Source organism: Lissotriton vulgaris, chromosome 2_1 (assembly GCF_964263255.1).
Source record: "Lissotriton vulgaris chromosome 2_1, aLisVul1.2, whole genome shotgun sequence".
NCBI lineage: Eukaryota > Metazoa > Chordata > Amphibia > Caudata > Salamandridae > Lissotriton > Lissotriton vulgaris.
Genome location: NC_141687.1, coordinates 834,009,086 through 834,024,516, shown reverse-complemented (window position 1 = coordinate 834,024,516; position 15,431 = coordinate 834,009,086). Strand labels below are relative to the sequence as shown.

Sequence of the window (15,431 nt, the reverse complement as noted above, 5' to 3'; positions counted from 1 at the left end):
AAGCAGATCGGCCGTATGCGGGGTTACATCCGGTTTTTCCATGGACAGTTGGGAATCGGGCAATCCATAGATAGCCTCATCATCACTTGGCAAGTCTCGCGGACTGGCATCCGGAGCGGTGTCCGTGGTCAGTGAGCAGCTAGGTTCCGCCACCATTCGAAGGGCATCCTGGTGCTCATTATGGACATGTTCCGCAGGTGGGATGATATCCGTCGCTGTCCCTGCCTGGCGGGCCGGTGATGACTTGTTCCTGCGACGTCATTGTGATCCGCGAAAGCGCTGTGATACCGAAATCCCTGATGACCACCGGGGCATCGTGGCTACTCCATTGTCCAGCCACACCTCTAGCTCCTCCGGGCTGGTGAAGAAATGTGTTTTATCCTGTGCCACCACTCTCAGTCTAGCAGGGAAGAGGAGGGAGTACTTGAGGTCCTGTTGGCGTAGGCGCTGTTTTACGGGAAGGAAGGAGTGTCTCTGGCGTTGTACTTGGATCGTGTAATCAGGGAAGAACATTATTTTGGCATTATCGATGCGGTCGTCTTGAAGCCGTCTGATTTCATGCAAAATGGAGTCACGATCTCGATAGTTCAATATCCGGATGAGCAACGGTCGAGGATTAGACCCCGTAGGGAGCGGCCTAGTCGGCATGCGGTGTGCCTGCTCTACGACAAAGTGAGGTGATAATGCGCCATCTGGTAGCAGAGCCTTTAACCAGTTCTCCACGTGTGTCGCAAGTTCCTTCCCTTCCCATCGTTCCGGCACACCTACGATTTTCACGTTATTTCTCCGTGCCCTCTCTTCCGCATCCTCGGCACGGTCTTCTAAGAATTCAACCCTGTTGAGTAGGTTTTTGTACTTGTCTATCAGTCTGTGTGACCCGGGGCGCAAGATCCGCCACCGCGCCCTCCAAAGTGGTGGTGCGTTCCACCAATTTCTTGTGGTCAGCGCGTAGATGTGTGAGATCAATTGCAACGCTGTCTATTTTGGTCTCCAGTGAGGTACGGGTAAGTTGGATTGATTCCTCCAATCTTTCCATGGCTGCCAGCATTGTATCAAGTTTAGCCTCTGTTTGGTCGGCATCGGCTGATTTTGCTGATTTTCTCATTTTCCCCTTCAATTGCGTGCCACCTGTGCCAGTCCGTGCCCTAGTACCTCCAGACATGAGCAGCGCGGTGGGCGGAAAGCCAGCACCTATTACAGCGACGTCCAGTGGTCAGAAGTTCTGCAGCCGACAACACAGGTAGTGCTGGAAGACAGGTGTACGGGTGCGGGGGGTTGCAGGGGAAGTGTTTCACCCGGAATGGCTGTCGCCTTTCTCCTTAGCATCTCGCCTCCAGTCAATGGGTAATCAGGAAGGAAGGATTTCCGTGCCCTTTCCCGGGGTCAGTTGGCGTGTCACTCAGTTCCAGACAGTGGTCGTCAATTGCGGCACCGCGGGCACCCCCAATAAGCCAGAGTCAATTCCCCGGGCAGTCAAGGGGTGGGCAGCTGGTGGAACATCCGCACAGACCCCGCATGGGTAGTGTCCTCGCCGCTCTTCGTCACAATCCGCACTAACCGGTGTCTCTGCCCCACGGTGATTATCACTGGTCATTTCAAGCGGGTGCCTTGTTCTAGGGCACCGCTCTTCAAGATCGCGGGGCCTCCAGGATAAACGGCGGCTGAGTGTGTGGCCCAACTTTAGTGCACCTCCGGGTCGTTGGGGCAATCGTTGCTGCTGGATTTGGCGCCCCCAGTCAGGCGCAGTCACTCCATCCACTAGGCCACGCCTCGAGGCCCAGCGTGTAGTCACAAACCTCAGCCTCGCGTAGATGTTCTCGCCGGTGTGGCGATTTCAGCCGGCCGTTCCTGGCGGGCACTTCGTCTTGGGGTACAACACTCCCGGATCACAGGGCCCCCAGGATAGGCGACAGCTGGGTCCAGCTCCTATGCAACTCTGGGTCGCAGCGGCTATTGCTCCCGCTGGATTCAGCGCCTCCAAGCATGCGTGCTCACTCCGTTCACCAGGCCTCGCCCCAGGGTCTAGCGCGCAGATACAAGCCTCGGCCTCTCGTAGTCGGGCTCGCAAAGCAGGTAGTTGCGTGTGCGGCTGCGTCGCACTGGAAGCCCTCGGCGCGGTCAGAGTCTTCTGTTCGGCCCCAAAAACTACAGAGCGGTAATCGACAGCTTGACACCGCTTCGCCTGAAGTTATAGCTGTTAACGGGTAAATTTAGCGGAGTAATGGACTGAAGAAGGTGAGCTCGAGCCAGAGCTCTACTCTAGTGCGTCCGTCTCCATTGCGTGCTTAGCCACGCCCCTCAGTGCCATGTCCTTGATGGAAGCCAGACTGGTGTTGATCTAGAAGATTGAAGTTCTCAATGCGGTTTCATAGTTGGGTTTTCACACATTTGTCTAGTAGTTTCGCCAGAGTGGGGATGTTGGATATCGGGTGGTAGTTGTATATATCTGAGGAGAGGGAATTGGCTTTTTTAGTATGGGTGTAACCTGCCCTACTTTGAGGCAATCAGGTATAGTGCCTTGCTTAAGAGAAGCGTTTACAATCTTTGACCATAAGGGAAGAATAGAAGCTTTTATCATTTTGAATATGGCAGGGGGTAGTGGATCAATGAAGTGATTGGAGGGATTAATCACTAGAAGGATGTTATAGATGTCATTTTCAGTGTAGGTCGAGAAGGGGTGCCAGGAGGCATTGTTTTTGGGACTCCCACTGGTGTAGTAAATTGGTCCTTGGAGTAGGATGTAGACTCATGATCGGTAGCTGGTAGAAGAGCATTCTTAGATTGTAGGTCGAGTTCAATGGTTTTTGTTTTTTCTAAGAAGAAATTGGCCAGGTCCTCTCAGTTGGGGATTGCAGTCTCTCTTAGTTCTGTATAGTTTGATGAGTTGAACGATTGTTGCTTAACTATTTCAAAAAGTTTTTGAGGATGATTAATGACTTGGTTCAGCTGAGTTCTAAAAAAGACTGCCATTGCCTTTAAGATTTTCCTGTTGTATGTATTCCTCAGTGCTCTAAGGTGATTTAGTTGTACCATAAAGGGTGCCAATCTTCATATTCTTTCTGCTGATCTTAGTTTGCGGCGGTCAGAGTTCAGATTCTCATTGAACCATGGTTTAGAGATTTTGGTAGAAACGTTTTTTTGCAGAAGGGGGGCTGTTGAGTCAAGTATTTCAAGAATAGTGGAGTTGTAGAAGTCTATGAGGACATGGACGTCTACCATGCCTGCTTGGAGGATCAGGTCGGTGTTTCATTGGTTTGCTAGGTCTATAGGAATTATATTTTGGGTATTCTTTTTCCATTGTTCTGTTTTCATAGGTTGACATCTTTTCGAGGTCACCTTAATATTAATAGAGAATAAGATGCTGTGATAGTCAGACCAATCGCAGGGGATAATGGAATCTAATGTGACAGTGTCTATTTTTGCTATGATGAGGTCCAATGTTTCTCCCTTGATGTGGGTTAGACTGTCACAGAATAGGGTCAGATCCTGATCTGATAGGAAGGATTTAAGACAGTTTACAGCATGATCGTTTGAATTGTTACAGTGGAGATTGAAGTCTCCTGCGTAGATCTGCGACACTTGTGTGTTGTCATTGGATATGATGACTTCCATTATCTGTTCCATGAACGGTAGATTATCACCAGGGGGGTGATATATTATGTGGAGTTTGCAAATGATGCAGTTGTTGTTTGTGATATTGGTGCAAAGATATTCACAGGTAGATAGAGAGACAATGTCTGTTTGATTAACTGGGATTGTGTTTCAGTAAATGAATGCTACCCCACCACCAGGTTTCACGGTTCTGTCTAAGCGGATTATGTCATGACTGGGTGGGGACTAATAGGTCTTGGATAGGTGAGGAGGAGCTATTTAGCCATTTTCAGTAAGGATAACAACGTTGAGCTCATTTGAGAGGATGAGATCGTAGATGTTGAACGCATGTTTGCTGGCTGATCTGCAATTGAGAAGTACGCACTTCAGTTTGCTAGTGTAGTGGGTGAGGTCTGTCTGCACTATGTCGATATTTTTGAGGTTTTTGCTGTTTATAGATCTGTGGTTGTGAGTGGGTTCTCTGTAAGGGTTAGTTTGAATGGTTTGTATACTATTCTGTGGAGGCTTGCTATTGTCTAACGGACTGGAATAAGATAGGAGGAGGTTGCGTATGTCATTGTCAGATAACTCAGCAATTAGTCTCTTCGGATGAGAAGGGTCATTTGGGGAAGGTGTAGTATTATGGGTGACAGGAGCGCTTTATAAGTGTGTTATACATACATACATACAATATGAATAGTGTACTCGGGGTGAGGTTTTTGGGTGATATATCTGTACGTTTGGTAATTATTTCGGTTCACTGTGGCAGTAGTGGCTCTATGAGAATATAGGACCTCTTTGATGATTGTTGATAGATTCTATATTTCGACCTTGAGGTGAGATAGGCCGAGGGATATCACATTGAAGTGTGCGATACAATCAGAGTTAGGACAGCTAATTATGTGTTGAGGTGTGTGTTCTCTTAGTGGGGGGAGTCCGTATGATAGGTCTGGTTGGATGGGGGTGGCAATATTAGGCTCCAATGGGGTTTGTGTATCTGGTTGGATGGGGGTGATCCATTTGGGTATGGGTAATGCCCTGGATAGGTGATAGCGTGTGGGCGCCTGTGACATGTGGAAGAGATGAGGTTGAGGAGTGGTTAATTAAGTTGGGAGGTATATCTTCTGAGAGGTAGAGCGACCGTTCATAGATCAGGGTTGTTGGCCAGTCGCAGGGAACCTTGCGGGCCGGTTAAATTGTAGATGAGTAGAGTGGATTAGTGGGAGAGGATTCATATTTGAATTGTGGTGTGGGCAGTCTCCCGACCCACCAAAGGCAGCGGGTGTAAAATTGGTTGTATGTAGGAAGTTCAGTTGGTTAAGTCGCGGCTGGTATGACAGTTTCCCTAGGGCCAAAAGCGCATTGCACCAGTCAGCATCATCATGCTCCCAGAACCAGCCCTCCCATTTCAGCTTCAGAGAACCAATCGTATCTGGGGCATGGTGTATCAAGAAGCGAGATATCTTAGATACACACTGCTGCTACCCATTAGCAAATATGCTTCCAACGGGATGTCCTCAGAAGGAGCTGTAAGGTTGGGGCAATGAGCGTCCAGTGCATGGAGGACCTGTAGGTATTTGTGAAATAATGTACGGCTAAGTTGGGAAAGGTTCTGTAGCTTGGCAAAGGGCCGCATGAGGGCTCCACTCCACATATCGCCCAAGAACGTAATGGCAATCTTATCCCACTGACCAAACCCTCCAAAATGGACTGAATGGCATAGCCAGCATCCACTCCACAGAAGAGTCTGCTGCGTGAGTGTACAATGCCAATCTATGAAGCGGAGTGCCGCACGTCAGCATAATAGGGCCACGTTTGTGGGTTCCAGCATGGTGGCGGGAATGGGGCAACTATACAGCTTTCCCATGACCTTATCCAGGCCAACTGGGCCAATTCCGATCTATGAGAGGGATCATTCTATACCCCATTATCCAGTAATTGATGGGCAAAAGGTGCGACACCAAGTAATAGAGCTTAATATCAGCCAGCCCTAGTTCCCCATCAAATGGCAAATTACATCAATGAGCTGGGATCGCCCCCACCAAATGACGGACCGAATGAGAGCATTGAGTTATTTAAACCAGGTGCGGGGTACAGGGATAGGGGAATTCTGTAGGGTAGTTACCTAGGGAGCAGCAGCATTTTGAACAGGGACATCCCTAGGATAATTAGTGTGAGACCAAACCAGGATGGTAGCGCTCTCTTTGTATTGGCAAACAGAGTAGTGCGATTGGGAGTGTGAGCCAGGTCTAGTAGGAGAGATATATAGACCCCTAGGTATTTGAAACCCAGGCGCTGAAACAGGATGATACTCTATAGCCAGATTACTATCTCCCTTCAGTGGGACCAGAAGAAACTTTTGCCAATTCACCCAGAGGCCAGAGGCCTCCTCAAATACACCCAAAATGTGGAGGACTCAAGGGCCCAGCAGCTGTGGATGGGTTAAGAAGAGAGGAGCACATTGTCCACGTATAAGGCTATCATATCCTCCTTGCCCTCTCCCCACCTTCATCCTCATACCTGAGCATCACACCGGATTATTATAGCCAATGGATCAATAGCCAGGGTGAACAGGAAGGGTGAGAGAGGACACCCCAGCCTCATACCTCTGCGAATGGGAAACAGCGTGAAGATCGCTCCATTGACAAGGACCTGGGCGGAGGGTTCCCCATAAAAGAGAGGGACCCGTCTACACTTTGGGCCAAAGCCCATGCAAAGCTGAACCAGGGAAAAATAGACTTGTCCACCGTGTCAGAAGCCTTCTCCAAATCAACTCGGAGCAGCGCACTGGGGTCGATCATTTTATGACGGTGCGCAAGCGCAATGCGGACTCGACATGTGCAGTGACTTGTATCTCGGTGGGATGTAAAGTCACTCTGATTGGTATGAATAAGGTGGGGCTGCACCCGCAAGAACATGGTCTCCAGAACTTTGGTGAAAATCTTAAGTTCTGTGTTAATCGGCTAAATGGCCCGGGAGGAGGTGCAGGTGCCAGCCACTAGCACCTTTTTCGGAAGGAGCATTATGGTGGGCACGTCCAGCTCCAGGAAGAAGGAGCCCCACCTCTCCAATTCAGAATATAAATTTGCCAAATGAGGAAGGAGTACAGAACTGAAGCACTAGGCAGGGAACCCAGCCTTCCTAGGGGTCTGTCTATTGTTCTGGTCCTGTATGGCCCCCTCCACTTCATATGTCAAGATGACAGACTCGAGGTTTGCACTCTGAAGCGCAGTAAGCCTGGTCAGGGGGTGTTCCTTACTACATTTTATGTTTTTTTGTAAGTTTTTAGGATGTATTTTGATTTATTTTTAAAACCTTTTTTAAGGCATTATGGGCCCGATGTAGGTAGGGCTTTACCGATCGGTATCGGCCGAAAATACCGATTTTTGGCCCTTACCGATCGGTAAACAGCCATCGAGATGTAGGGAACCAAAAACAGAACGAATCGGATAGAAAACCGCATCGGAATGTGTACCGAACGTGAAAGGATCCGATACGTACATACCGAAAATCGGATATGTAACGAATCGGAAAAACACCGATTCGGTGACAAAGACCGAATCGGTCCATGTACCGAATCGTTAGTGACACCGAATCGGAAAATCACCGATTCGGTCCCACTACCGATTCGTTAGTGACACCGAATCGGGAATTCACCGATTCGGTCCCACTACCGATTCGTTAGTGACACCGAATCGGGAATTCACCGATTCGGTCCCACTACCGATTCGTTAGTGACACCGAATCGGGAAATCACCGATTCGGTCCATGTACCGATTCGGTAGAAATACCGATTCGGACATGAACCGAATCGGATAACATGCCGATTCGTATGAATCTCCGATCGGGAAATTCCCCGATTCCAACAGTTGGGGAGATGTAGGGAGGCACAGAAACACCGAAATCGGCTCAAAATCGGTAGAATTCACTCGGTATTTACCATGGATTGCAATCAGGTGGTAACCAACTCCAACCCATATAAACAGTCCCAAAATGCATTGCAACTTGCAGGATGGCAGCTTTCTATGTCATTGCGAGGCGGCTACGGCTACAGCAGGAAGGACAGAGGGAATGGCTAAGAAATGAACAGGTCTACAGACAGAGGATAACCCTGTTCATGCTCACTGAGGCTGAGATCCTACAGAGATACAGGCTGGACTCTGACACCATACTTGAGCTCATCAGGGACCTTAAGCCATACTTGGACCACCACACCCCAAGGGCACACGCCATCCCTGCGCACGTCCAGGTGCTATGCAGCCTACACCTGGTAGCGTCTGGCAGCTATCAAAGTGGAGTAGCAGCAGCAGGAGGGGTGAGCCAGAGCAGCCTGTCAAGGTTCTTCCACATATTCCTTGACGCCATGATAGACAGGATGGACCAATACATCTCATTCCCTGCAACCCACGCAGAACTGCTACAAACCAAAGCGGACTTCTACCAGATGGCACACTTTCCCCAAGTCATCGGTTGCATAGATGGCACGCATATTCCGATTTGCCCACCAGCGGACACCGAATACATATACCGCAATCGGAAATCGACACACACCATCAACGTGCAGGTGATCTGCAATGCCAAGTGCACCATCACAGACCTGGTAGCAAAATTTCCAGGGAGTACCCATGACTCCTATATATTCCAACAGAGCGGCATATATGCACGGCTGATGGCTGGCGATTTTGGAGAAGGATACCTCCTAGGTGAGCCACATCATCAGACCCCCATAACACATGGTAGGTAGGTGTAATACATGTATGCATGTGTCTAATGTGACCCCTTTCTCTTCCAGGCGACAGTGCATATGCCCTCCGCTCATTCATACTCACCCCCTACCTCAACCCCTCCACACCCAGCCAAAGGAGGTATAACCGGGCCCACATACGCACCAGGAATGTTGTCGAACGGACCTTTGGCATCTGGAAAAGTAGATTCAGATGCCTGCACAAGAGTGGAGGTGCAAGGCAGTATACCCCCATCACCTGCTGCAAGATCATAGCTGTATGTGCAATGTTACACAACCTTGCGGTCAAGAAGGGCACTGAGGTGGAGTTGTCTGACTACGAGGACTATGACGACGACGAAGCTGTGCCACTGACACAGCCAGCTGGGGTGTGTACGCCATGTGATGGCAGATACAGACGTGAGGAGATCACTGAGAACTATTTCTGACTGAGTACAGATGCAAAGACAGCTAAATGTTGCTTGGAAAATAAAATTTTTAATAGTGATGCACCACAGTTACATCACTGAAGTGCATTAAAAAATGGAGTCTGTCAAAACAAATAAAGTCCAGGGTCCTGGTATGATCATCCCCCCTTGCCAGCCTATTTTTTGGCCCGCTTTCCAGACCCACTGGGGTGTCCCCCGGCCCCCTCCGAATGGCCTGCAGCATCAGCGGATCGCCTGGTGCTCCTCCTTGGCTCTGATGCAGCGCTGGCCGGGCTGCTGCGGCTGCTGCTGTCTCCAGCATCACCCAGGTCCAGGGCAGGATTGGAGGCGGCGTTTGAAATTAACATGGCCTCCATGGCCGTGGTGATTCTGGCCATCCCCCTGGTCAGCTCAGCCGTTTGCTGACTCTGCACCGACTCCTGATTTGCGCTTCGGATGCACAGCTGGGCGGTCGCCGATGCAAGGCGGGCCATGGCCCGGTTGAGCACCCGGGCATCCCTCCTGCGCGCAACCTCATGCTCCTCCTGCCTGGCAGAGGAGTGGGTGATGGCAGTGGTCAGCCTGCCCAACCCTGCTGCCACCTCCTTGTTGCTGTCCACAACAGCCTGGAACCCCTTCACCAACTCCCCCATCTGCAGGTTGTGCTGCAGGAGCTGGCGTTGGCAGGCCATGGTGGATCTGGCCTGTTGGCGCTGGATTTTGACCATCTGGCCCTCCAGGCCCAGGAACACACTGCCCTCCCGTGCTGGTGCAGCAGTGGTGGTGGTGGTGGTGGTGGCACGGCGTCTGGCACTGCTGCCTCCGGCCTGCTGAGTGGGCTGGGGTGCCACTGGTGGTGGTGTGGTGCTGGCCGGTCCCGGTGCCCCTGCTCCCAGGACAGGTAGGACGGGTGGCAAGGCCACGGTTGTGGCAGGAGCTGTTGTCGGCGGAATGGTCTGCCTTGTTGGGGAGTTGCATGGTGAAAATTGCAAGGGGGGTGAGCTGGGCAGTACTGGGGAGTGCACTGCCTGGAAATCAATCACCAGGACTCCCTCCATTCCAAGCCCTGTGGTGTCTCCTTCCTCATCCTCATCCTCCTCCTCCTGGCCAGGCTGGCTGGTGCTGGGCCCTGCCACTGCAGTAGTAGATGTCGAGGCTCCCTCTGCTGCCACAGTGGTGCTGCCTGATGGTGCCCCTAGGTACAAAGAAGCATTTGTAAACTGAGTGCCGATGTATTACAGGCAGTACAATTATGGCATTCCACATGTCCTTGCATCTCCTTACACCGTGTCACACTGTTTCCTGTCTTGTGATTCTGCACTGACATATCTGGCTAACTTCTGCTGACTACATGTACCATGATGCTTGTCTCTTGTATGTTGGGGGCAGTACAGTGCTGGTGTTTGCCTATGCATTGTGTCTAATGGGGAGGTGTCTGGTAGGGTGTGTCATGATGCGCATGCTTCTTACCTGTAGCTGTGGCCATCGCAGTGCTGTCCAGGGTCCCGATCCCTACGATGCTCGCCCTCTCGATGGTGCTGGAGACAATTTCCTCCAGCTCGGTGAGGGGTGGCGCCGGGTTCTGGCCTCCTCCGGTGTGTCCAGCCTGCCTCTGGATTTCGGCCAGCTTCCTCTTCGTGAGGCTGCGGAGGTCGTAGAACCTTTTCTTTAGTTCCTCAATGGACCTGGGGGTGACTCCAGCAGCATTGACCTTCTGTGCGATGTCGGTCCACAATCTCCTCTTCGTGCTGTCTGGCACGTTGAGGGACAGCCTGCCAAAGAGCTGGCGGTGCACCCTCACCACCTCCTCAACCAGCACCTGCAGTTCTGTGGTGGTGAATTTGGGCTTCCTCTTTTGGGAGGACTTCTGGCTTCCTGCCTGATCTGCCATTCTGCTGTTGTTCAGTCTGCAACCTCCTTCTCCCACTGCTGCTAACTGTGTGTTGGGCTCAGGCAGGCTTTCCAGTAACTTCTAGAAACTTCTTAATTGTCTGCACCTGCCAGGGTTGCCACTCCCTGTTTGGGTGGGGGAGGGGGAGCCACCTCATTGGCTGAATCGCCTATTGCCGAATCGGCTTTTACCGATTCGGTATTAGCCGAATCGGTAGAATCCGATTCGGTATTATCCGAATCGGTAAAAGCCGAATCGGTTCATGCAATGCATTCCTATGGGCTTTTTCGCCATGGGTCTATGATTGCCGATTCGGTTTTTACCGAATCGGCTTTTACCGAATCGGTATTCGCCGATTCGGAACTATCCGATTCGATGAGAGCCGATTCGGTGTTTTCCGATTCGTTGTTGGCCAAATCGGTAATTTCCGATTCGGAACGAGCTGAATCGGAACGTACCGATTCTCATTACCGATGCCGACCGATTCGGTTTTCATTCGGTATTTTTTTCCTACATATCGTTTTCCGATTTCAGAATACCGATTCGGCCCGCCTCGGTATTTTGAAATCGGAAAATCGCGTTTACCTACATCGGGCCCTTAGCGTTTAGGCAGTGTAGAATTTCGCTGCTTTATTTGCAACTTTTAGATAACGCTGAAGTGTGCTTTAGAGTTAGTTCCTTTTTGCAGGCGGCAGTAAGAGCGTGTAAACCTATGGAAGTATAACTGACTTTCAGTTTTCTGTTTTAATGTTCTCTGTCTGTGCAGTCAGATGGACCCTTAGAGGCTTTTGATATTATTTTGATGACTGTTGAGGGTTCTGTTGTCTTTTATGTAGCTGTTATCTTTTACATGTACTCCCTACTTTAAAACTCTACATTGTGTGTGCATTTTATCATGCTCCCTGGAACGTTATTTTATTGCTTTATGTATGATGTATAACGTAAATGCACTTTTATGATTTTTCTTAAAATTGAATAAAGGTTTTCAAAGTGACACTGACTGTGCCTATGTGTTTAAAATGTGTCTTTTAGAAACAGTGGGGCATTTGAGTGTATATGACATTTACTATTGTCATAGTTTTGAAAGTAAATATTTTACTGATGGGTAGCCAGACAAGGGTGTCTAGATATTGTGTTAATTTATTCGGATCGCAGCAATCCAGTAATAAGTCTGGCAGCTGGGTTCTGAACACGTTGAAGATGCTGAAGTAACTTCCTGGTCAATTACACATAAATTGAGTTCTTATAATCCAGAACGTTTGGGATAATGCTAGTACACTGTTTGTGGGAAACTCTGGGATAAATGTAAGGAAGAATTTCCCTTAGGTATTTTGTCTGCCAGAAGGAGGAGTTTTCTACTTTGGATATGTGAGTCTCAAGTGACGACAGTATCAATTTAGATGACTAAGTTACGTTGGACGGAGCACTCATGGAGACAGGCCATAGGTGGAGGTCCGCTTGTCTAGGAAAATCTAGGTTGTCAAAAGCTTAGTTTTATCAGGACATCATTTTTTAAAAATTGAGAGGTCACCCATTTTTTAAAATTGATTTCAAAATGGAGGAAAGGAAAGCATTAGGTTTGGGACAAGCCAGGGAATTAATTGTGTATCACTAGCGTAAGTGTGAAAATTAATTGTGTATCACCAGCGAAGGTGTACAGTTGGACACCAATGAAATAAAGAGTATGAACTAATGGGAGCATATTCACATTGAATAATAATTTGACAGTACTGATTCCTAGGAACACCAAATGTAATAGATTTTTTCTCCCATGTGTATGGGTGGAGGAAAGTGGAATTAATTGTGTATCACCAGCGTAAGTGTGAAAATTAATTATGTATCACCAGCGAAGGTGTAAAATTGGACACCAATGAAATAACGAGTATGAACTAATGGGAGCATATTAACATTGAATAATAATGTTGACAGTACTGATTCTAGGGAACACTATATGTAATAGTTTTTTTCTCCCATGTGTATGGGTGGAGGAAAGTGGTCTGATTACAGACAGACAGAAATGATTCTATCCATTTCAGAACTAGGTCAGTTAAGCTGATTTCAAGCAGTCTTGTGAGAAGATGTTCAATGTCAATGGTGTTGAAGGCGACAGAAGGATGGTAGAGGGCAAGAGCTCTGACAACAACACTATCGACCAGTCTGCGGGGATCATACAGAACAGAGAATACCACTAATTCGGCTCAGGTATCTGTTCTAACCCAAACATGGAGAAAGAGGAGTATATTGTTTCATTCCAAAAGGCAGAGGGTCATGTGAACTCTAACTTCTCCAGAATTTTCCCCACATAGGGGTAAAAGGGCGATAGGTAGAAAATGATTAGCGTTGTCAGGTGATAGATAGGGCTGACACAAATTAAACATAAAGGCATGTGTATCTGTAGAGAACTGGGCTTTTGTTGCAGTTACCCTCCCTATTTTTGCCCCTTTTTTACCTACTGATTTGTGACTCTGACAGGGCACTGAGTCCTGCTAACAAGACCTCAGTGCCAGTGTTCCTTCCCTAAAACAAGGTGTTGTTTAATTGTGGTTACAATTGCAAAGGACTTTAGCACCCCCATAAGTCCCTTGTAAATGGCACCCCCGGTACCTTGAGCATGGGTACTAAAGGGTATACCCAAGGGCTGCAGCATATCTTATGTCACTCTAAAGGACCCAAATACAAATCCCACACAGACTGCCATTACAGGCTGCGTGACATGGTGGAAACCATGAGTGAAAACATGACACAACACACTCCTGTGTGTCATGCCCAAGGCACTGCATCTAATATTTGTATCCCCTACATCCGGTCTTTGAGCCCCAAGTCAAGGTGCATTATATATGATGTGAGGACATATCTGCATGAGCAGATATGCCCCTGTAATATCTAGTTCTATAACTAGATATTGCCTGTGAGCAAGGTAGCCATCTTAAGGTATTGTACTGGGCACTGGTCAAAACTAGTTCCTCACCTACATATTGGCTTCAATGAAGTATATGGTGTTTGGCATCAAACACCTCGTATCAATAAACCTGCACGGATTCCAGTGGTGGATGTATTAATGCATGCCCCCAGATGGCAATTTAGAGGTTCCTCCTGAATACCTAACCAACCACTGGTGTGCTGACTGACTGTTTTTCGCCAGTTTGCCTCCAGAGACAAGTTTCTGACCCCCAAGGGTGAAGGCCTTGGCTCTCAGGAGGTCACAAACAAAGCCTGCTCGGGCAGAGGGAAGATTACACCCTATCCCACAGGATAACCTGCAGATTAGAATTCCAGGGCAGACAAGCTTCAAAGAGCCCACTGCCTTTGGTATAGCAAGTCTGGCTTCCCTCACAAGAGTGGATGCCTCCCCCCTTTGTCCAGACCCCTTTGGCACCTGTACAGGCAGAAAAATTTGCTCTGCAGGAAGCGTGTTGCACTACCAGGCTGGACATACCTCTAGGGTGACCAGCTGAAAGTGAACACAACTTTAGAAATTCCACCATATTGTGTGTGGTGGACTTAGGAATTCGGGGACAGGGTGGTGATGATTCCCCAAAGAAAGTGGTGTAGTGACTCCAGGGGTAAGCAGCCCATTGGCTACTACCCTCACTCCCCTTTATGCCCCTAAATTGAATAATTAGTGGACCCCCACCAGATACCGGATTTTCAGATTCTGACGAATCAAGAGAAGGAGTGGACAAAGAAGAGTCCTGCCACGAGAACCGAGGAGGAATGACTGACTTGGTGCCAACCCTGCCAGTCTGACTACTGCCCCCAACAATCGTAGAAGAAGCAGACTTGTCCTGCTACTGTGCAGTCTCCAAGAAACCCATAGGGCTGCCAGTGTTTCGCCAATTGCTTAAAGAAACTCCCTTGGAGTAGAAAAGCTACTCGCCTGCAGCCACAGGCACCAAAGACACATGGTGCGGTCCACCGAATAGCCACTTCCTGACCAGCCCAATGCTGCAGCTCCCAAGGAAGAGGACCATGTGCCCCTGAAGGTCCGATCTGTCTCTCCATGGAGTGGGAGGACACCAGGACCAACCAGAGTAGCACAGGACCAATACCCAGGTACCAACCCCTTTCAGAAGCCAAAGCTTTTCGTGTCCAGTCCGGACACCAACACGAGGAAGACCTACCTGCACTTTGAGGGACTTGGACAGTGAGACCCACATTGAGAGTGGTCCAGCTGTACTGTTTGCCCCTCTTCTGCAAAACAAAGACCAAGGCTTGAGTCTGTGACTGCCGCCACTCAATGCCTAAAAGCACCTATGCACCCGCACTCCAGAGTCCAAGTCCAAGGGAGGTGACGGTGCAAACGGGGTCCCCAGACCCACAAGAGCTAAGCCCATGCTTGGGTTTTCCCAGACTGGACTTCCAGTCGCTGTCTGCAGCCTATTTCTGCAGGCCCCCTCCAACCTTGACACAACCCAAGGAGAAGTGGACCAAAGGTGTCCCTAAGTGCTTGATGATCTCAAGGGTCGAGCTCCTCTGTGGGTTCCCTGGACTGGTCTCCCAGTCCCTGCTTGCAGCCTCTTTGCAACCGGACCGTTCTCCCATTAAAGAGAATTAGACACCCGATGCAGTGGCAGACCTCTGCACCCAAACACCCCAGAGGTGTGCCCTTGGACCATGCCCCATGCTTACCTTAAGTCCTGTAAGTCACTGCTAAGTGCCTGAACGCAATTCATGTTTTTCCTCCATAGGATAGATAACATTACCAATTTCAGAAATTGCACTGTGTTCATTTTTGAAAACTGTAAACATTTGTATTGTAAAAAGTACTTACCTGATTCCAAAGATCTTGGTATCTACA

The 15,431-nt window shown here is 49.1% G+C and overlaps 2 protein-coding genes across 2 annotated transcripts in view; one reads left to right on the top strand and one right to left on the bottom strand.

The window, feature by feature from the left end:
- Positions 1-15,431, top strand: part of LOC147731244 (aryl hydrocarbon receptor-like) — a 932,672-nt gene that overhangs the window by 133,106 nt on the left and 784,135 nt on the right. The window lies entirely within an intron of this gene.
- On the bottom strand, positions 8,747-10,766 carry LOC147731245 (uncharacterized). The gene is made up of 2 exons (XM_086956250.1): positions 10,213-10,766; positions 8,747-9,937 (listed from the first exon to the last, which is right to left on the bottom strand). The coding sequence occupies exons 1-2, from the start codon at positions 10,631-10,633 to the stop codon at positions 8,919-8,921; spliced, it is 1,440 nt and encodes a 479-aa protein (XP_086812376.1). The 5' UTR covers positions 10,634-10,766; the 3' UTR covers positions 8,747-8,918.